At 36.2% G+C, this 22,779-nt stretch overlaps 1 protein-coding gene across 4 annotated transcripts in view; it reads left to right on the forward strand.

Annotated features, from left to right (window-relative positions):
- Positions 1–22,779, forward strand: part of THSD7B (thrombospondin type 1 domain containing 7B) — a 1,195,438-nt gene that overhangs the window by 1,095,148 nt on the left and 77,511 nt on the right. For all 4 annotated transcript variants that reach the window (XM_082464904.1, XM_082464907.1, XM_082464905.1 and 1 more), the window contains 2 exons: positions 1,446–1,579; positions 8,478–8,628. In XM_082464904.1, the coding sequence (XP_082321030.1) occupies positions 1,446–1,579; positions 8,478–8,628 (285 nt within the window). The remainder of the gene's footprint in view (positions 1–1,445; positions 1,580–8,477; positions 8,629–22,779) is intronic.

Genomic DNA, 22,779 nt, shown 5'->3' on the forward strand with positions numbered 1-22,779 from the left:
TATTCTAATGTAGGCACTGCTTCCGACCCTTTCATTCCATTCTTGTCAGCATTCACAGCATGAAATGTGATTCTTTTATTACTTAATTCCTTCCTTTTCTCACACCCATTTCCACTTCTATTTTCCTATCTCCTTTCATTTTGCCCTCACATATTTTGCACTTTGTGGTTTCGCTTACTGTTGTATGCTCTACATGAGAGAGCCAAATCGAACCCCACAGTTAAAAATAGTTTCTGACATTATTTGTGATTCCTAAGATGTAGTCTCGCCAATAACCTTTTCTCATCTGATTTCCATCTCACAAGCTGACAGTGCTGCAATCCTGTTTTCTGGTTATCCCATTACATAGTGCTTTCCCTTGCATTTAGTGGAAACTTGCAAGTAATGGTTCTGTTTGGATAGCACAGCCTAGTCATCATTTACAACTTTATGGAACTGGAAAGGCAAGGGGAGGGAAGGCATGGGGCTTAAGTTCTTGCTTAAAAGGAAAAGCACTAGTTAACTATTTTGGTAATAGGTTGAATCACTACTCATCAGCGTGCTACACTAGAGCCATCTTTGTGATCTAGAGTAACATATCATATGACACAACAATTTCTTTTCTTACCAAGGGAGAACGCTGTGTTCACTATTGAGGAGTAATGCCTTTTAAATTCAGTCTTGAAGAGGCAAACTCAATTGACCACCCAATGGTATAAAATTTCAGGAGAAAATCATCACAAATAAATGCATAGGAAGTAACCTAAGAATTCATGGACTGTATTTATTGTTTCTACTATAAATCTATATATATTCACAGTCAGTAATCATGCACAGCCTCTAACATGTGTGTTTGTCTTGTGTATGTGTGTGTCTGTGTGTTTTAGCTATGCTCTGAAAACATCCTACACATCGCTAAATTCATATAAAGCCACAATGCCCAGAAGGCTAAATGATTTGCCTATTAGCATTGATCATTTGGGGACATAAAAAGAAATTCCTGGTGCAAATAATACCACTTTCCTTTTGCATTCTAAGAACCTTATATTCAAGAGTAAATTTGCTTTACCTCTATTTGTGTCAATTGACATTGTAAAGTACATCTGAGAATACAGTATACCATATAATTGAGAGCTGGACCATCTTAATAGATGCTGTGTGAGCTCTTTGAGGAAATGAAAAGGTAACAGAATTCCTGTTCTTGGCGGTAGGTAACGACTGTCCTTTGTTCTCCTCTGCAAAGGCATGCCATCATATTCTAGTTGATTTCCCCTGTATGTTTCTTTAGGTAAGTCAGTAATTTCAGAGAAGCCAAATATATCTTGCTTTTCGGGGAGGCAATTTGGCTATTGGGGCCAGAGTATAGTTCTTGGGTTCTGTTCAGCCGACTTTACTAAAAGATAGGCTCTTTTTCCATAACTCGGATAGTGCTGCATAATTTTCTTTTCCTTTCCTGTTCTTGACAGGTACACGAGGCAGTCCCGTGTTACAGTGAGTGCAATCAGTATTCCTGGGTTGCAGAACACTGGTCTCCATGCAAAATCCACAATGAGCTGAGGTCCCTGCGCTGTGGAGGAGGAATGCAATCTAGGAAAATCAGGTGTGTGGAAATGGAGACACTGGGGAAATGTGGCAGTGGAATTTATATATTTTTATAAAAACAACAGTGTTGCTTATCCAAGTACGCTCTGATTTTCACACAATATCCTCTGGCTTTTGGTCATCTTTAAGTGTCCCTGGAAGTATATGTGCCTTGAGCTGCCGTGTATATTGTGGGATTCCGCCTGCATTGCAGCCACAGTCCTTAACATTTCCTGCAAATGGTATCAGTGCAGTGGAAAAACCAACTGCATAGAGCAGGCCCGCATCCCTGCAGGGATACATGGCCATCACTGCTAACAAATTAGGTGATTCTGACTGTGATGCCATGTCTCTCTTTTGCTCTGTGTTAGTATAATTGATGGGCATTATCTTAATTTTGGATGTCAGTACATTGAAAGGTCAATTTAAGGCCTTTAATAATTTCCACTATTAGCCTTGCAAACTAATATGAGAATACCTATGAACAGTAGTGATATATTTTAATATAAAAAGAACACAGCTCTGAAAGAATTTAGTGAATGCTCAGTTATTTACTGAGGGAGTTTGTTTAACATTTTTGTTTGGTAAATATAGCAGTGGTGCAAGGGAAACAGCTGGCCTGAGTTCATCGAAAAAGTCTATTTTTAGAAATGATTTGGGAAGACAGAAGGATAATTTTATTACCAACTGAGGAAAATAGCAATAAGTGTTAGAGAATGAATAAGCAAAAGCCAAAATATTAATCATAAACAATGACTTAGTATGTAAAATCAAGAAGAAAACCCAGTGTGGTCAACTATTCAGTTGCATGAGCATAGTGTATCATTTTGCTAGATTTAGGAAGCCCCATTTCAAGTGGACACACGGTGCCCAAAGCAGGTAACTCCCTATCAAGTTATCTATGAAGTCAGTTGCCAAGGCAGAGCTTACTTCTATGTGTTTATTGTTATTCAACACCAGTGAACTTACTTGATTCAGTAATTCAATACCCACCAATTCTGAGACTTACCTAGTCCCAGTGTTGCAAAATCACTGGTAAGCGTGTTGGAAGAAATAGCTGCTAGCACAATTATAGAGGTGCTCCTGATCACCAAGCCAGGCAAAGGGCTAGTAGACAAATTGTCTTTCCTTCCCTTTGTTCACTGCCTGTTCCCCTGGGGGCTAGTTGCTCAGGCTGCCACAAACTTGGGCGTCTACCTCTTTTTCTTCAAAATCTGTGTCTCTTACGTCCTATTTTCTCATGGCTTTGAGAAATGATTGACCAGGCTAGCCTATCAAGTAATATGTGTAAATGAGCTGTGGCACATCTCACTCTCATCCCAGCCTGGCCTCTTAGCAGTATTAAAGCAAAGTCTCAGGAGAGAAAGGAAAGCTTTAAGAGAATAAATTGCTAATGGCAGAATTGTGGCAGGTTGATTGAGGAAAAACACACTTGAGCAAGAGGGCCTTTAAGCCATACCTCTCAGCTCAAATGGATGAAGCCTGACATAATAAAAATAACACAACTACTAGATATGTGTTATGGGCTAAATTGTGTCCCCCCGCCCCGCCCCAAATCTATGTATTGAAGTCCTAACCCACAGAACCTCAAAATGTGGCTGTATTTGGAGACAGGGTCTTTAAAGAGGTAATTAATGTTAAATGAGATCATTGGGGCAGGCTCTAATCCAATCTGACTGATGTCCTTACAAGAAGAGGAGATTAGGACACAGACACACACAGAGGAAAAAACCATGTGAAAATACAGGTAGAAGGTGGTTATCTACAAGTCCAAGGAGAGAGCCCTCAGAAGAAACCAACCCTGCCAACACCTTGATCTCAGACTTTCAGCCTCAAGCCTTACATGTATGTCATTTAAGCCACCCAGTCTGTGATATTTTGTTATGGTAGCCCTAGCTAACTAATGCAAACTCACTGTGTTACATACTTAATATATATGTGAAGCAGGTTTTCCAGACATCTTGCATTCCAAACCATTATTGGCCTTAATAAATGGTGTTATTATGAATGAGACAGTTTATCCGTTTATCTTTCGTGAAACCTCCAAACTAGAGGACATCTTCACGGTTCATACATGACAGCAATCATTTATGAATTCAAAAAGTATTTATGAATATTTGCCTTCTATGTATCAGGCACTGTTCTAGGCACTGGGGATACAAAAGTGAACCAAACAAGTTACTGTCCTCAAAGAACTTAGAGCAGCAGAGGAAAAAATAAATGCATAAAATACTATATAATGGAATGTCTTTGCTATGAAATGCCAAGAAGAAAAATAAAATTGGATTGGTGTGATGGAGGCTACTATTTTGGAGAGGCTGGTCAGCAAAATATTTAAGCAGAGACCTGAAAAATGTGAGAGACTTGAATGAACGTAAAGATCTATATTAAGAGAATTCCAAGGGGAAGGAGTTCCAAAGCAGGAACCTTCTTGGCTTGTTATGACAAGATGGATTACGCCACACCCCATATGGTTGCTGCCAGTACTCAAATTGTATAGTCTTCTATAATAAGGTTAAAGTATATTTTTCTAACAGCATCATGAAGCTATGGGAGGTTTGAGACAGAGTGAATGACATGCTCTTATTTACGTTTGAAAAGGACCTTGCTAGATGGAGTATAGAGAAGGAATTTTGGGGTGTGTAAGCAGCAGCAGGGATGAAGGTTTGAATGACATCCCAGAATTCCAAGTGAGAGAGGCTGATGGTTAGACGGGCTTTGTAATAGTGAAGGTGGTGAGGTGGTCACATTTGGACTATACCTGGAAGGTACAGATGACAGGATTTGCTTATAAAGTGATTATAGAATGTGGAAGAAAGAGAAGTATCAAAGATGATTGCTAGGTTTTAGGGCCTGAGCAATCATGAGAATGGTGGCGCCATTTGTTGAGATGAGAAATATTAGAAGCAAATTTGAGAGAGAAAATCAAAAGCTAGCTTTTGAACACAATAAATTTGAGATATTAGCTTTCCAACTGAGAAGGCTTGGAGTGACAGATTGGAGTTCAGAGAGTAATGGGGGTATAAATTAGGCGTCAGCTGTAAGTCTGATATATATTGATAAGAAAGAAAGAAATTGCACCCTGGGGAATGCAGATATTCATAGATTAGAGCAAAGGGAAAGATCTTACAAATGAGACTGGGGAAGAGCCAGTCAACTAGAAGGAAAACCAAGAAAATGGGAAGACGAGAGTTTTTTAAAAAAGAAAGAGTAATCAGTTGTTTCAAATGGTTCTGAGAAGGTTACTAAGATAAGAATTGGCTATTGAGTTTGGCAAAGGGGAGTCTGTTGATGATCTTGATATGAGTTTTCTCTGGAATGATAATAAAAGTGTGATTAAAGTAAGTCCAAGAGGTAATAATGGAGGAAGAGGAGAGAGGGCGTGGAGATAGCAAATATAGACATGCTTTAAAGCAGTTTTGTAATGAGCCTGAGTGGAAATGAAGGTGATGATCAAAGGGAGATATGGCAAGGAAATTGATGGTGCAGGATATGTAACTACAGGGGCATTTTCATTTGGGAACACCTTCAATTTCAGTCTTTACTCTTGTGCTTGTCAGGACCCCTAGAAGACTCTCTTCTTAAATCACATGTGAAATAGATAATCCTAGCAACCAGTATTTGGGAAACCCAATGAAAACAGGCTGATATGGTGGACAGAATGATGGCTCCCAAAGATATCCACATTCTAACCCCTGAAATCTGTAAATATGTTACCTTAAATAGCAAAAGATTCTTCACAGATGTGATTAAGTTAAAGATCTTGAGATGGAAAGATTGTCCTGGATCCTCTGGATGGGAACATTTTATTCACCAGCGTCCTTAAAAGTGGATGAGGAGATGGGAGAGGAAAAACAGAAAATGTGACTAAAGAAGCAAGACACAGAGAGATACAAGGCTGCTGACTTTGAAAACAGAGAAAGGGGCCATGGCCCCAAGGCATGTGGGTGGCTTCTAGAACATGAAAGAGGTAAGGAGACGATTCTCCTCTAGAGCCTCCAGAAAGGAATGCAGCTCTGCCAGAGCACTGACGTTAGCCTAGTGAGTTTCATGTTGGATTTCTATACTACAAAACTGAAAAATAATAAATGTGCATTAAGTCACTGAGGTATTAGTCATTTTTTTCAAAATGTTAACTTCTCCTTAAACCCTGTTTTCAATATGATGTTCCCATCCTTAATGGGGCCATGTGTTCTCTAATCCAAAGACCTGTTTTGTGACCCTCTCCAGATAATAAACCTTCAATTACCTGCAGGGGCAGGGCTGGGGCCATCACCTAGCTCTGTGAATTGGGGAATTGGGATTTGAGAGCTTAGGTACTTCTTAAACACACTTTCAATAAATCCTCCAGTTTTTCTACCTCACCTTCACTCACATTTCCAAAGGTACTTGATGCCACAAATTCCTGAATTTTCCATGTGTTCTGATGTGTAAATGGAGTTACTTTCTTTCTTTTCCCTTGAAGGCTTAGGAATCAGCTTTCTTGGTGTGCTAAGTCAGTTACCACTAGCCCATCTATTTTCCATTGTTGCCTTTCTCCTCTCCCATGTTCTTTGTCCTTGTAGGATACTGCCTTACCCTCCCTTCTTTGTTTTGTTTTGTTTTGTTAGTCTTTTTGTAACAAGTTCCTTTACTGTTGTCTTTGTGGCTTATTGGGAGTGAACAAAGACTAATGCATATGTTCAACTGGACACCATTGACCAGAAGTATTACCTCTTCTTTTTTAGTGAAATCATAAAAGAACATCAGCTGAGAGTGTGCAGGCAAGAAGGAAAGCAATTTTCAGCTTTTAAGTTTGCCCAGGGAAAGACATTAAAGCCATTTCGTGGTCCCTCCTTCCACTATTGACTATTACCACAAGAGAAATTAAAGTCCGTAGGTGATTCTGTACCTTGCCTCCCTATATTAGAAGGCACGACTTACATTTTCTCTCCTTTTACCATTCTCTGTTAACCTGCTTTATACAATATCTAAATTTTTATTACTTAGCACCTCATAAAGTTTATTTTATTTTGCACCAGCTGATAGACTACTTTGCAGTTTTCCTGAATCAAAAAAAAATATTGTTTGTATAAAAGAAACTCCAAATGTATAGGATAATTCATTCCAGCATAGCATGATTTGGGGAGCACCAAAAGTTCTCCAGCTCAGCCCTCTTAAAATGCTTATTCCTTGTCTGTGGCTTTGTGTCAGAAATTACCAGATCAGTAAATGGCACCATTTATCTCATCATCATTGTCATTTTCACCTTTACTTTGATCATTATCACTGGAAGAAGAAGGGATCTTGTCCCTTTTTTTTTTTTTTTTCAGTTCTGTACCCCAGCACCCAAGTAAGGGCATGGTGCAGAGTAAGCCGCTCAAAATATTTATGAAATGAATCATTATTAATAAATATCTTTGTATCCCAACACCTAGCAAAAGAGGCTTATATATAGCAAGTCTTTATTAAACATTTTTGAGAGAATTATTTAAATACGAACTTCTAATTGGGATATAATATAAATGCAGAGAAATGCCCACAGCATAGGGTGCAGCTCCATGAATTTTCACAACGTAAACTCACCTGTGTAACCAACCCAGAGGCCAAGACACAAAGTATTACCAGGACTACCTAAGCCCCTATGTATCAACCAGTTCACCAAGCGTAACTGCTATTCTGTCTTCTGACACCATAGATGAGTACTGCCTATTTCTTAACTTAACTTAACTTAACTTTCTATGAATGGAACCATGCAGACTATACTCTTTTGTGTCCAGCTTCTTTTGTTCAACATTATGGTTGTGAGCTCCATTCATGCTCTTTCATGCAACAGTAGTTTATGAATTCTCATTACTTTATAGCATTTAATTCAATGAGTTTATCACAGTATATTTCTCTATTTTACTGTGGCTGAATAAATATTGTAGATATTCTACTGTTGATTCTAGTTTGGTTGATTATAAATAGTGGTGCTATGAACATTTTCAGGCAGGTTTTTTTTTGGGGGGCGGTGGTCCACATTTGTACACATTTCTCTTGTGTATATAAATAGAAGTGAAATTGTTGGGTTACATAGTATATATGTGTTTAGTTTTAGTAGATACTGCCAACTAGTTTGCCAAAGCATTTATGCTCCAACCAGCAGAGTGAGAAGAGCTACAATTGCTCCACATTCTTGCCAGCCCTTGATATTTTCCATGTTTTTGATTTAAGCCATTTTGGCGGGTATATAGTAGTATAACACTTTGGTTTTAATTTGATTGAATCAATAGCATGATCATTTATCTCATCTTCATCAGCACTTATCTCAGAGCAATTATAATATGTGCATCTATAGCATGTGCTCAATTGCTGCCTGAAAATGCTTGCTAACTGCCCTTTGGTTTATGATACAAAAATTCCTTACTGAAATGCAGAAAATACCTGAAAGAAAAATATGTTCAATTATTTTTTGCATTACTTTGCCATGACCTTAATTGTACTAAGCAAAAACTAGGGAAGCTTAGACACTCTGAGAGAGAAGTCTAGGAAAGGTCTAAGAGAGTCACGGGAACTGTGAAAGGTCTAGTTACTACAAAGTGATAGATTTATTCAGAGGAGAGTCTTCAAGATTTGTTACAATTAAAAAAAAAAAAATCTCTCTGTACTGGGACCTGAGTAAATATATTGTAGATAGTTCTATTTAGATGGAGGGTTCTTCAAAGATGACAATTGTCCCTTGTCTTCTGCTTTGCCGAATAAAGGGCTCTGCCCTGAGTTATCACTCAATAAAGCTGGCCTGGCTGAGAGAGGATGTTTTTTCCTGGTTTCTCTGCTGCTCTTATTTTATGTTTAACTATCTCTGAGGGGTAAGTAATTATGATACATCATAGCTATTTTAAATTTACTCCCCACTGTTTTAAGCAATCAAGCTATCTTGTGATGTTGCTTTGCAGATGCGTGAATGCTGCCGATGGTGAAGGGGGAGCAGTGGATAACAGCCTTTGCAACCAGGATGAAATTCCCTCAGAAACCCAGTCCTGCTCTCTTCTGTGTCCCAGTGAATGTGTCATGTCTGAGTGGGGACCTTGGAGCAAATGCCCACAGGTAATTTCTTTTCCCTTGTCAATGGCCTAATCCTCCAGGGCTGCCATCACTTTTGTTCTCTGCACTTTCACAGTGCTGCTCTCCAAAGCATTCTTCTCGTAACATGGGAAAATAATTTTGCCTAAGAAAGAAAAAAAAAAAAATTTCAGCAAGTGAAACTGAACAATTTAAAATGCCAGTGCTTCCTTTAAGGCCTTTATCCTGGGAACAGGAACAAGGAAAAGGATCCTGTAATGATCACACTAGGATTCGAATGCATGCCCATTGTTAAAGGGGCTTCTTTGGTACCAAAATGATGCTCATTATAATCTGTTGGTTCTAATCCATTTTTACCCTTGCAGAATCAATGTGTCTTAGTAGCTTAACTCCACTGTGTGATTTAGCTTCCGTTAGTGATGATCTGTTTTTGCCTTGTGCTATTTTCCCCAAATGAGGTGTTCTTTTGCCATGTTCTTCTTCCAAAGCTGACCCAAAAAACAAAAAAAAAACATTTTTTTAAAAAGTCTAAAGCACTTGCCTTTTTCCTCTTTTTTTTTTTTTTTCCAAAAAAAAAATGGAAACATAACAGGAGTATGGCAAAATATTCTTCAAGTAGCATGGTTCAACTTAATAATCTCAGAAGATAACGTTGGATATTTTAGACTTACCTTTCTGCCTAAAAAGCTAAAAAAGAAAATGAGGATGAGGAACGTATTATATGGCTCCAAATGTTGGGAAGGAAAGAATTAGGATACTTTGATCTCAGTGGTGATACTGACAATTTATGGAAAGATTGTGGAAAATCTTTGTATGAAAATGGAAAATTTTTTAAAAATTTATTGAAGTGTAGTTGATTTACAATGTTGTGTTAATTTCTTCTGTACAGAAAGGTGACTCAGTTGTACATATATATATTTTTTTCATATTCTTTTCCATTATGGTTTGTCACAGGATATTGAATATAGTTCCCTATGCTATATGGTAGAACCTTGTTGTTTATGCATCCTATATGTAACAGTTTGCCTCTTCTAATCCCATACTCCCAATCCATCCCTCCCCTGTCCCCCTCCCCCTTGGCAACCACAGGTCTGTTCTCTATATCTGTGAATCTGTTTTTGTTTCACAGATATGTTGATTCGTATCGTATTTTAGATTCCACATATAAGTGACCATATGGTATTTGTTTTTCTCTTTCTGACTTACTTCGCTTAGTATGATAATCTCTAGGTCCATCCATGTTGCTACAAATGGCATTATTTCATTCTTTTTGCTGGCTGAGTAATATTCTATTGTATATATATACCATATCTTCTTTATCCATTCTTCTGTTGATGGACATGTAGGTTGTGTCCATGTCTTGGCTATTGTAAATAGTGCTGCTATGAACATAGGGGTGCATGTATCTTCTCAAATTATAGTTTTATCTGGGTATATGCCCAGGAGTGGGATTTTTGGATCATATGGCAACTCTATATTTTTAGTTTTTTGAGGAACCTCCATACTGTTTTCCATAGTAGCTGCACCAATTTACATTCCCACCAACAGTGTAGGTGGGTTCCCTTTTCTCCACACCCTCTCCAGTATTTGTTATTTGTAGACTTTTTAATGGTGGCCATTCTGACCGGTGTGAGGTGGTAACTCATTGTAGTTTTGATATTCATTTCTGTAATAATTAGTGGTGTTGAGCATATTTTCATGTGCCTATTTGCTGCCTGTATGTCTTCTTTGGAGAAATGTGTAGGCCTTCTGCCCATTTTTTTGATTGGGTTGTTTGTTTTTTTGTTGTTGAGTTGTATGAGCCATTAGTATATTTTGGAAATTAAGCTGTTGTCAGTTGCATTGTTTGCAAATATTGTCTCCCATTCCACATTCTGTAGGTTGTCTTTTCACTTTGTTTATGGTTACCTTTGCTGTGCAAAAGCTTGTAAGTTTGATTGGGTCCCATTTGTTTATTTTTGTTTTTATTTCTATTGCCTTGGGAGAGTAACCTAATAAAACTTTGGCATGATTTACATCAAAGAATGTTTTGCCTGGGAAATATTTTTGAAATTAGTTAATACCCTATATTTGCAGTTTTTAGTTGTTGATTCCTTATTAATTATTGCAAATTTATCTTTGATGTTTCTATAATTCTATTCCTGAAAGAGATTTTCCTTGTTCTTTGGGGATAGGACAATACAGTATTAAGATAAAGAGGCACCAATAAAGGATAATTTGTAGGAGTGGAATGCTTGTCCTACTAAGTCATTTATTTTGTTTATAACTTGAATGTAATGAAAGTTCACATTTCATGAGCACTTATTTTGTGCAAGGCATGTGTAAGAATGATTCCCTTTAGCTCTTGCAGTAATCCTACTAAGTACATACTGTTACCAGTCCCATTGGACAGCTGAAGAAACTGATTCTCAGAAAGGCTAAGTAGCTTTCACAAAGTTTCACATTTACTAAGTTTCACATTTACTAAGTGATGGAGCTGGGGATGAGCTGTATTCTGTCTGATGGAGCCAGTGCCTTTGATCTCACATTCTTGGCTCACTTATCTTAGAAGAATTAAGGTAGATTTAGACTCATTACTTCTCTTTCTTTAAGTTGCAACATTTATTTTAAGAACAAAGCTAGTTGTTTGAGCTGTCTGTATGATTATTCCATGACTGAGGACATACATTCACACTTTAGAAAATGTGGCAGCATATACTATTTATTAATCAACTTGCAGAAGAATTAGCAACCTGAAAAAGTTTAATTGCAGAGGTCATTATCTTCCTCACTTCTTGTTTTCTAATTTGCTCACAGAAGACTCCATCAAGCTGTAATCACTTTGCCATGAAAGCGTTGCCCCCTTAAGTCAAGGTATCTGGCCACTGAGCTAACATGTTTGTCTTGGGAGCATTTTATACAATGTTGTGATGGCCCTGGCATTCTGTGTTTGCTTCTTCAGGTTTCTTGGAGGCAATTTGCTTTAAGGTCTGCTTCTCTAAACATAATTGCTTTATCTTTGGAGTGTTTAGAAATTGGAGCTAGAGAAAATATTTTAACTTCCTTTCATGTGTCTGGAAGATGACACAGACAGTTACTTGCCTGTCAGCATGAAGTGAGAAGGTTGTTTTTTAAACTGCTTATATTCCTTCTTCGTTACATAGTAATAATAATAGCTCTGACAACAACAACAGTACTGTCATTGAGCACATCTTATGTAACTGACACCGTGCTGAAGTTTCATAACTACACTTTGCTATGATTTTAGAACACTTATCCACGGTCACTCAGGTCTATCCAACCACAATGGCCTCGTTCTTTCTCAGATGCACACTGCTCTCAAGTGTAAATAAAGACTTAAGAATGGGGAAAACAAAAAAAAGGTAATCGGGACCCATGCCTGATTGTTTTCTCTATCTCCAGATATGTTGCATCATTTTAATGAATTGCAGCATCTTGGCATAATGCCCCAACATCATGGGTACTTAAGTGGTGCTTGATGGTGATCATGGTCATGATTATAGCAAAGTTAGCAAGCAGAATCTGTGTGCTTGAAGTTTAATTAGCACTTCAATGTGCATTTCCTGAGAAAAAAAGGAAACAATTACTGTATAATTGTGCGGATTCATGGATTCTAAATATTGGCCATTATTTTACCAAGTTCTCCTTGACAGTCTGCAGTGTGACATATGTTAATGAAACCAATTCACTGTGTTATTTTGTCTTCTTCTTTTTCTTCCCAGGACAGTTCTTTAGAGCCAAACACATAAACAAACAAAAAAATAAGTTCCAAAAAAACCCACCAATATTTCTGAGACAAAAATATGTTTCTGTTATATATCCACAAAATGCTCTGAAATTTACATTTTGATTTAACTATAAAAACGTTATTTATTGTGAAATAAGCTTAATATTGTTTTTAAACATGGTTAAGTAAATAGATTTGGCAGTTAATGAAAAACTCAGCAAAACCAATTAACTAATTAAAACTATTTCTTGAATTCCTGTATATGTCCTACCCTCTGAGGCCAAACATGTCTCCCAGACTATCAGTGCATCGAGGAGTTTGCAGCTCTCAGTATCTTTTATAAATACGTACTGTATAGGTGCAGCAAAGGATTCAGTAGTCACACAGTGTTCCCTAATAAGATGGTAGGCACTATATAAAATAATTAAAAATAGACTTTTCTAACCTCTGGGTCAATGATTTTCACACAGATCCTCTGCCCCAGCCCGGAAATTCCGAGTCAGTATGCCTGGGGTGGTTCCCATGAATTTCCATGTGTAACAACTTTCCAGGTGATGCTGATTCTGCTATTCTGGGGACACTTTCCACTCACAAGGCTCTTGGTCATTACCTCTAAGTCATGTTCTTTCTCAATCTCATTTGAATTACAATTTTTTGCATAATCCTACTTATTTGTTCATTTTTGGGGGAAATGGCATTTTAAAAATTTATTTTCTTCTACGTTTATTGAGGTATAATGGACATACAACACTGTATAAGTTTAGGGTATACAGCATAATGATTTGACTTACGTACATCATGAAATGATCACCGCAGTATGTTTAGTGAACATCCGTCATCTCATATACATAGAAAATTAAAGAAATGAAAAAAATTTCCTCTTGTGATGAGGACTCTTAGGATTATACTCTCTTAACAACTTTCATATGTAACAGACAGCCATGTTAATTACATGCACCATGTTGTACATTACATCCCTAGTACATACTTACCTTATAACTGGAAGTTGGTACCTCTTGACTGCCTTCCTCCAGTTCCCTCTCCCCCCACCCCCGCCTCTGCTAACCACAAAGCTGATCTCTTTCTCTATGAGTTTGTTTGTTTTTGAAGTATAATTGACCTACAACACTTTGTAAGTTCCTGTCACACAGCATGCTTTGTTGAATACTGAAGAAGCACCTAGCATTATGTGGAAACTTAGCTTATATTTATAGATGCTTTCCACCCGCCAGACAATGTACTTAGCACTTTATTATTTCAGTTAATCTGCATAATGTGAGTATGAAATAGATACTATTATCCCCACAATGTATAGATGAGGAAACTGAGTCTCAGAGAAATTAGTAACCTCTTGCTTTTAAAGAGCAGGAAGAGGCACAGTGACTATATAAGCACAGGAGACCATATACCCTCCTACCCACTGCAAAAGAAATAGAAGCCACACTTCCTGTAAATTTGTTGTCTCCTTTTCTGGTTTACTTGGTTATTATATTTGTGAAGGAAGATATTTCTAAATTGAACAGTCTACTTCATTTGAGTAGTTTGCCAAAGAAGGAAAGGAAGGGAGTCATGACATGAGGGTGCGAGCTAATGCCCTGAAATACTTGCTGGCTATGTGATTGTGGCCAAGTTACTTACACTTCTGAGTTGTAGGTTCCTTATAAGAAAAATAAGGATAATTACAGCTGTTTTTCCAGATTGCTTAAGGATTAGAGATAATATCTATAAAATGAATAGCACAGGGTATTACCTAATACAGGTTTGTTTAAAAAAAAAAAAAGAGGAGGGAGGAGAAGGAGGAAGAAGAAGAAGAAGCAAATCACAGTTCCCCCTTACATTGTTTATAATGTCAGGAAACAGAAGACAGCTGTACATTTTCTAAGACATATGGGAAATATCCCTTCCCCCCTACAAAATGAGTTAACACTTGGTCTTACGGAAATAAAATGTCACCTTCTTTGCTGAAAAATGACTTATGCCTAATTTAATAGTGGTCCCCAAAAGCAAGGCATCCGAATGACAACTTTGAATGGATGGGTTACTGCATGTACAGTAACTGCCAATTGCCAACTATAACAAAGAGGAAACAAGACAGAGGCATTAAAAATTGTAATGGGACCGTTTTAACTGTCCTGGGAAGAACTGGAGACTGTAAATGGATCAAGCATAAACAAACACAATTCAAAGCAGAATTTGAAGAAAATGGAAAACTATGTGTTTCACTTATTTTCCTGTTCTGGTTTTTTTCTTGTTCCCATAAGATACACACACACACACACATGCACACACACATCAATATATACATATATATTTTGACTCCAATATGCTCACTTCTGTAGAATGCTTTAATGTGAAAGGAAGCTTGTGGAATTATACATATAAAACCTTTTGAAATAGCGTTCACTCTCTAAAGGCATGTGTGTATAAATACACATGTGTATGTATATACATATATGTATAAGTACATATATGTATATATTTAATAGTTCATTGTTTATTACCCAATGTTCCTCTTTAATCTACCTAATGTTTTTCCAGTTTTTATTCCTTATCTTTCATACTTCAAAATTATGCTGATGAGTATTCACAGAATCTTCAGGAGAGGTTTATAAATTTCTGAATTCACAAACTGCTCAGCCCCTGGCACATCTGAAGGAATACATGGTTCTCTTTATTTATGATACCAACCCCTACAGAAAATCTCCATTGAGTAATAAAGAGTTCCTATTTATGATTCTCCTTGGAGGCTTGACAAAGAAATTTCTTGAACAATTGTATTGATAAGAAGCAGCAAGGAGGGTCTTGGAGATGAATTTCCAAGCTGCTGTATACTTTACAGAAGGAAGCCTTCCCAAACCCTCTCCAGAAAGATGACATAGCAAACGTATTTGAACTTCAGTTGATTCACTCCCAGCTGAATGCATCAAAGGCTGGCTAGGACTGCAGCTGGGCATCCTCTCACACTGTGGAAACTGGAGACTCATTAAACAGTGGTCCGAATGCAACCTCATGATCAAACAGTGATTCAGACCTTTGCATTATCACCAGAACAACCTCTGGAGAAAGATCACAAAGGGAAACTTTGCAAAGAAACTATATAGGGCTTAAGTGTCACCAAATCTAGATTCTATCATAGTCTTAGTGTACTTCCAAAATACATATTTTTTCTATACTTTACTCTTTTCTCTAATTCTTTATATCTATGCAGCATACACTAATGAAAGCCAGTGCAGATATATACCGGCATGTACACACTGCCATTACTCCTGCAGGCAAAGACACAGACACTGCTTTAAAAGAGAAGGAGAAATGCATGCCAGTTTTCTGATAAGTGCTCCAGAATTAAGCATTTGAAGTTAAGAAAAATACCTTTTTTTTTTCCCATGGTGCTCCTGTGTTATTTTTGGTAAGGGCTATCAACAGTGACATTCTATTGCTGATGACTCAGCATTTTCAGCACCTTGGCATTACCTCTGAAAGTTATGTTTCCAGGAAAGCAATTTACCCCAATGTTTACGACTAGTCCTCAGCTCCAAGTGCTTCATCAGCCTTTCCTCACAGTCTGTAACATGCACATGACAACCTCTATTTGTCTCTGGAGGGCATGTCTAATGATCACAACCCTCAAGCTGCCCAGTGCTTTCCTTTGACTCACAACTGAAAGCCAGAGGAGAAAGATAATAATTTTCTATATTCTGGATTGCAAATTCTGGTTGCTTCTGTTAAATTGATACTGGCTCTTGTCAGAAACCAGTAATTCATTGCTCAGGGACTTGTGGAGTATTTCACCTTTGTGTGCAGTGAGCTTGCATATCACTCAGAACCATTCTTATTTCCACAACCACATTAGGTCCTATAACAGAAGGTATCTCATTTCATGCAGGTTAGCAGCAAATGACAATCCTATAAAAGCAGTCTTTGAGCTGCTCCAGGTTTTAAAATTTAATATGTTTGTTATCGTTCTTTTTTATGCAGTACAATTTCTAACTCTCACTAACACCAATCTGAAATACAAAATAAGGGTTCCATTGCTCTCAATGTCTCTGTCTGTCTATGCTTGTCTTTCTCTCTACCTCTCTCTCTGCCTGTCTTTATCTCTACTTTATAATATAAATTCTCAGAAAAAATTATGTAATAAGCCCCATAAATTAATCACCCAACTTCAATATTGATCTCCCAGCTTCAGTAGTTATCTACATATGACAATTTTACTCATTTCTTCTTCCCCAGTTCTTATCCCTTCTCCTATAAATGACTTTAAAGTATATCCCACACTTTGTATCATTTCATCCACAAATACTTTTATATATCTTCCTAAGAAATAAGACTAATTACAATGACAACAGAAAAAACACAGTATTTTTTACACCTTGTAGGAGGATGATTTTCAGAAAATTAAAAACATGACTCTCATACAAAGTGTCAAAAATTAATTAACTCATTTATGATTAAAGCAGCATGATTGTAAGGTTCAAGGAGAATTGGAGAGGACAGAGAACTTCTAGCAAGGATGGCATATCAATTGTTTTATTTGGATTAGATTGAATTTATGCTCCCACTGTAAACAACTAAAAGAAGAGCAAAATATATAAAACAACAGTTTTTAGACATTGGCCAACAGGTAGCATTGAACCATGATCCTAAGGGAAGAAAACCAAATGAGGTGAGCCTTACAATCACCATGGCTTTCTGGATAGAGAATTTTCTGGATTATGGTGCCAGGAACGATACCCCAACAAGAATATAGTGAAGCGGCAGAAATCAGAGGTCTGAGAGGTAGAGGAGGCTGAAATTTGAAGGGCAAAATATTGAAGAGAGTAGAGCTAGGCAAAGAAAGAAATCTAGATATCCATATAGGGGGTCCCTTTAAGTCCTTGGTTAAAACTAATTTGCACATGCATGGAGTGAAGCTCCATGAGTTCAGACAAAGAATGACTCCTGGGAAGCTGCAAGGTGTACACATTCTGAAGGTCACATAAGTCTGGGAGATATTTCAATTCTACTGAGCCAGTTCAGAGATACCTCTTCAAGCCCTCAGGCCATTTGACAGTGACCTGACAAGGGTTATGCCCTAGAAGAAGGGCTAAATTAGCCCTAGTGTACAGTCTACTCTACAATTACCCTAATGAAATTTAGACAAACCTTAGAAGGATCAAGGAGATCCACCAGTAACTTTACTGCCTTCCAGAACAAACTTCAACACACTTAAGTGGAAGACAAAATTTTTTTTAATTAAAAAAAATAAAAATTGAACAGTGTAACATTCGCAGTGTCTAAGAGTGATTTGTGACCAGAAGAAGAAGGCATGATCTGGGCTTAGGCACTGCTGATAATATTTTGTTTCTTGAGCTCTGATCTGATGTCTAATTAAACTATTGGATGTTATGTGTGTATATATATATATATATATATATATATATATATATATATATATATATCACATTCAGCATGTTTTCTAAATTTTCTTATTAATTCTGGTAGCTTTCTTTATTGGTTCATGTATTTAGGTTTTCCTCATCATATAATCATACAACTTATATATAATCATATAATCTGCAAATAACTATTTTTATCTAGCTTTTTGATATTTACATCATTTTTTTCTGGACATATTTTATTAGAAGGAACTTTCTAAATAATGCTAAAAATCAAATAAAAATTATTTCAGTTTTTTACTGGTTTCAGTCATAATGTGATGCTTGAGCCATTCTTTTAAATAGAAGTTTAGTTGATTTACAACATTATATTAGTTTCAGGTGTACAGCATAGTGATTCAGTATTTTTCTAGATTATACTCTATTGAAAGTTATTATAAGATAATGGTTATAATTCCCTATACTATACCATATATCCTTATTACTTATCTATTTTACACATAGTAGTTTGTATCTCTTAATCTCATACCCCTAACGTGCCCCTCTCTACTCCCCTCTCTCCATTGGTAACCACTACTTTGTCTTCTGTATTTGTGAGTCTTTTCTCTTTTGCTAAGTACATTCATTTGCATCATTTTTTAGATTCCATATGTAAGTGATATCTTACATTATTTGTCTTTCTCTGACCTATTTAACTAAGCATAATATTCTCTAGGTTCATCCACATTGCTACAAATGGCAGAATTTCATTGTTTTTTATGGCTGAGTAATATTTCATTGTATATATAAAATACATCTTCTTTATCCATTTGTCTGTTGATGGACACTTGGGTTGCTTCTTTATCTTGGATATTGTAAATAGTGCTGATATGAACATTGGGGTGCATGCATCTTTTTGAATTACTGTTTTAGTTGTTTTTTTTTTTCTGGATATATAGCCAGGAGTGGAATTGCTGGTTCATATGGTAGTTCTATTTTTAGTTTTTTGAGGAACCTGCATACTGTTTTTGATAGTGGCTGCACTAATTTACGTTCCCACCAACAGTGTACAAGGGTTTCCTTTTCTCCATATCCTTGCCAACATTTGTTATTTGTAGACATTTTGATGATAGCCATGCTGACAGGTGTGAAGTGATATCTCATTGTGGTTTTGATTCGCATTTCTCTAATAGTGACATTGAGAATCTTTTCATGTGCCTCTTAGCCATCTGTATGTCTTCTTTGGAAAAATGTCTATTCAGTTCTTCTGCCCAGTTTTTTGATTGGGTTGTTTGTTTTGTTGATATTGTGTTCTATGAACTGTTTATATATTTTGGATATTAACCCCTTGTTGGTCATATCATTTGCATGTATTTTCTCCCATTCTACAGGTTGTCTTTTTGTTTTGTCAGTGGTTTCCCCTGTTATGTAAAAACTTTTCAGTTTGTCCCATTTGTTTATTTTTGCTTTCGTTTCTTTTGCTTTAGGAGATACATCCAAAAAATATTACTATGATTTATGTCACAGAGTGTTCTTGCCTATGTTCACTTCTATGAGTTTTATGGTTTCGGGTCTTACATTTAGATCTTTAATCCATTTTGAGTTTATTTTTGTATATGGTGTGAGGTAATGTTCCAATCTCATTGTTTTACATGTAGCTGTCCAGTTTTCCCAGCACCACTTATTGAAGAGATTGTCTTTTCTCTCTTGTATATTCTGACCTCCTTTGCTGTAGATTAATTGACTGTAGGTGCATGGGTTTATTTCTGGGCTCTCTATTTTGTTCCATTGATCTATGTTTTTGTGCCAGCACCATGATGTTTTGATTACTGTAACTTTGCAGTACAATCTGAAGTCAGGGAGGGTGATGCCTCCAGCCTTGTTCTTCTTTCTCAAGATTACTTTGGCAATGAGAGGTCTTTTGTGATTCCATATGAATTTTAGGATTATTTGTTCTAGTTCTGTAAAAAGTGTCATGGGTACTTTGATTGGTATTGCATTAAATCTGTAGATTGCTTTGGGCAGTATAGCCATTTTAATAATATTAATCCTTCCAATCCAAGAGCACGAGGATATCTTTCCATTTCTTTATTTCATCTTCAATTTCCTTTATCAATGTTTTATAGTTTTCAGAGTACAGGCCTTTCATTTCTTGGTTAAGTTTATTCATAGGTATTTCATTCTCTTTGATGTGATTTCAAATGGGATTTTTTTTTTACTTTCTCATTCTGATAGTTCATTATTAGCGTATAGAAAAGCAACAAATTTCTGTATATTAATATTGAATCCTGCAACATTGCTGAATTCATTTATTAATTTTAATAGTTTTGGGGTAGAGATTTTAGAGTTTTCTGTGTAAAGTATCATGTCATCTGCTAATAGTGACAGTTATACTTCTTCTTTTCCAATTTGAATGCCTTTTATTTTTTATTTTTTTCTTGTATGGTTGCTGTGTCTAGGAGTTCCAATACTATGTTAAATGGTGGCGGGGGGGGAGAGGTGAGAGTGGGTATCTTTGTCTTATTCCTGAATTTAGAGGAAAGGCTTTCAGTTTTTCACTGCTGAGTATGATGTTAGCCGTGTGTTTGTCATAAATGGCTTTTATTATGTTGAGATAAATTCCTTCTATACCAACTTTGATGAGAGTTTTTATCATAAATAAATATTGAATTTTGTCACATGCTTTTCCTGCATCTGTTGAGATGATCTTGTGATATTTATCCTTCCTTTTGTTAATGTAGTGTATCACATTAGTTGATTTGTGAATCTTGATCCATCCTTATAACTCTGAAATAAATCCCACTTGATCATGTTGTATGATCCTTTTTACGTATTGTTGGATTTGGTTTGCTAATATTTTTTTGAGGATTTTTTGCATCTATATTCATCAGAATAATTGGCCTGTAATTTTATTTTTTTTGTAGTGTCTTTGTCTGGTTTTGATATCATGGCAAGGATGGCCTTGTAGAATGAATTTGGGAATGTTCCAGCCTCTTCAAATTTTTGAAATAGTTTGAGAAGGATAGATATTAGTTCTTTGTATGTTTAGTACAATTCCCCTGTGGAGCCTCTGGTCAGTCCTGGACTTTTGTTTGCTAGGAATTTTTGTATTCACTTTCATTACTAGTGATCAGTCTCTTCAAATTATCTGTTTCTTCTTGATTCAGTCTTGTCAGGTTGTAGCTTTCTCGAAATTTGTCCATTTCTTCTAGGTTGTCCAATTTGTTGACATAATAACTGTTTGTAGTATTGTCTTATGATTTTTTGTATTTCTGTGGTATCACTTTTCATTCCTTATCTTTCATTTCTTATTTTGTTTATTTGTCCCCCTCTCTTTTCTTCTTGGTGAGCCTGGCAAAAGGTTTATCAATACTGTTTATCTTTAAAAAAAAAATAGCTCTTGGTTTCACTGATCTTTTCTATTTTTTTAATCATTATTTTATTTCTCCTCTTATCTTTATTATTTTCTTCCGTCTGCTGACTTTGGGATTTGTTTGTTCTTTTTCTAGTTCTTTTAGGTAGTAAGTTAGGTTGTTTATTTGGGATTTTTCTTGTTTCTTGAGGAAGGCCTGCATTGCTATAAACTTCCTTCTTAGAACTGCTTATGCTGCATCCCATAGATTTTGGAGTATTGTGTTTCCATTTTCATTTGTCTCGAGGTATTTTCTGATTTCTTCTTTGGTTTTTTTCATTAACCCATTGGTTCTTTAGTAGCATGTTGTTTGGGCACCATGTTTTTGTTATTTTCCCATTTTTCTTCCTCTAATTGATTTCTAGTTTCATAACTTTGTTGTCAGAAAAAGGCTTGATATCATTTCTATCCTCTTAAATTTGGTGAGATTTGTTTTGTGGTTTAGCATGTGTTCTATCCTGTAGAGTATCCCATGTGCACTTGAAAAGAATGTGTATTCTGTTGTTTTGGGGTGTAATGTCTTGTAGATGTCTATTAAGTCCTATGGTCTAATGTGTCATTTAAGACCGCTGTTGTCCTATTGCTGTTTTTTTTGTTTTATTTGTTTGTTTGTTTTTCTGTCTGGATGATCTCTCCATTGATGTAAGTGTGGTGTTAAAATTCCCAACTATTTTTCTATTTTTTGTATTATTGTCAATTTCTCCTTTTATGACTATTAGTATTTGCTTTATATATTTAGGTACTCCCATACTTGGTGCATATATTTTAATGAGTATAATACCCGCTTCTTGTATTTGTCCCTTTATCACTATATAATGCCCTTCTTTGTCTTTTGTAATAGCCTTTGATTTAAAGTCTGTTTGTCTGATATGAGTATTGCTACCCCTGCTTTCTTTTCTTTTCATTTTTCATCTCCTCACTTTCAGTCTGTCTGTTTCTTTAGCTCTAAAGTGAGTCTCTTGTAGGCAGCATATTGAATGGTCTTTTTTATTTATCCAATCAGCCACCCTCTGTCTTTTGATTGGAAGATATAGTCCATTGACATTTAAAATAATTATTGATAGGTTTGTACTTTTGCCATTTCATTACTTGTTTTCTGGTTGTTTTTGTAGCTCTTCCTGTTCATGTCTTCTTTTTGTTTCTTCCCTTGTGGATTGATAATTTTCTTTAGCAATATGTTTGTGTTCCTTTGTTTTTAGTTTTTGTTTAACTGTTGTAGGTTTTGAGTTGTGGTTACCATGGAATTCATATACATTGACCTCTAACTATATCTACTTGTTTCAAATTGGTAATCATTTAAGTTCAAACAGATTCTAAAAGGTCTACATTTTTTACTCCCCTCCCCCACCTTTTGTGGTGTTGATGTCATGTTTTACATCTTCATGCTTATCCCTTAACTGTCTATTGTAGTTGTAGTTGCTTTTACAACTTTTTTTTGTCTTTTAATCTTCGTAATGGCTTATTTAAGTGGTTGATCCTCAATCATTACTATAAATTTGCCTTTCCTAGTGGAATTTTCCCTTTCCTATAGATTCTTACTTTTTTCCTACTTAGGGAAGACCTTTTAACATTTCTTTTAGGCTAGGTTAGGATCAATGAACTCTTAGTTTTTACTTGTCTGAGACATTCTTTATCTCTCTTTCTATTCTAAATGATAATCTTGCTGAGTAGGGTACCCTAGG

This window comes from Balaenoptera physalus (assembly GCF_965194825.1).
Source record: "Balaenoptera physalus genome assembly, chromosome: 6".
Classification (NCBI taxonomy): Eukaryota; Metazoa; Chordata; class Mammalia; order Artiodactyla; family Balaenopteridae; genus Balaenoptera; species Balaenoptera physalus.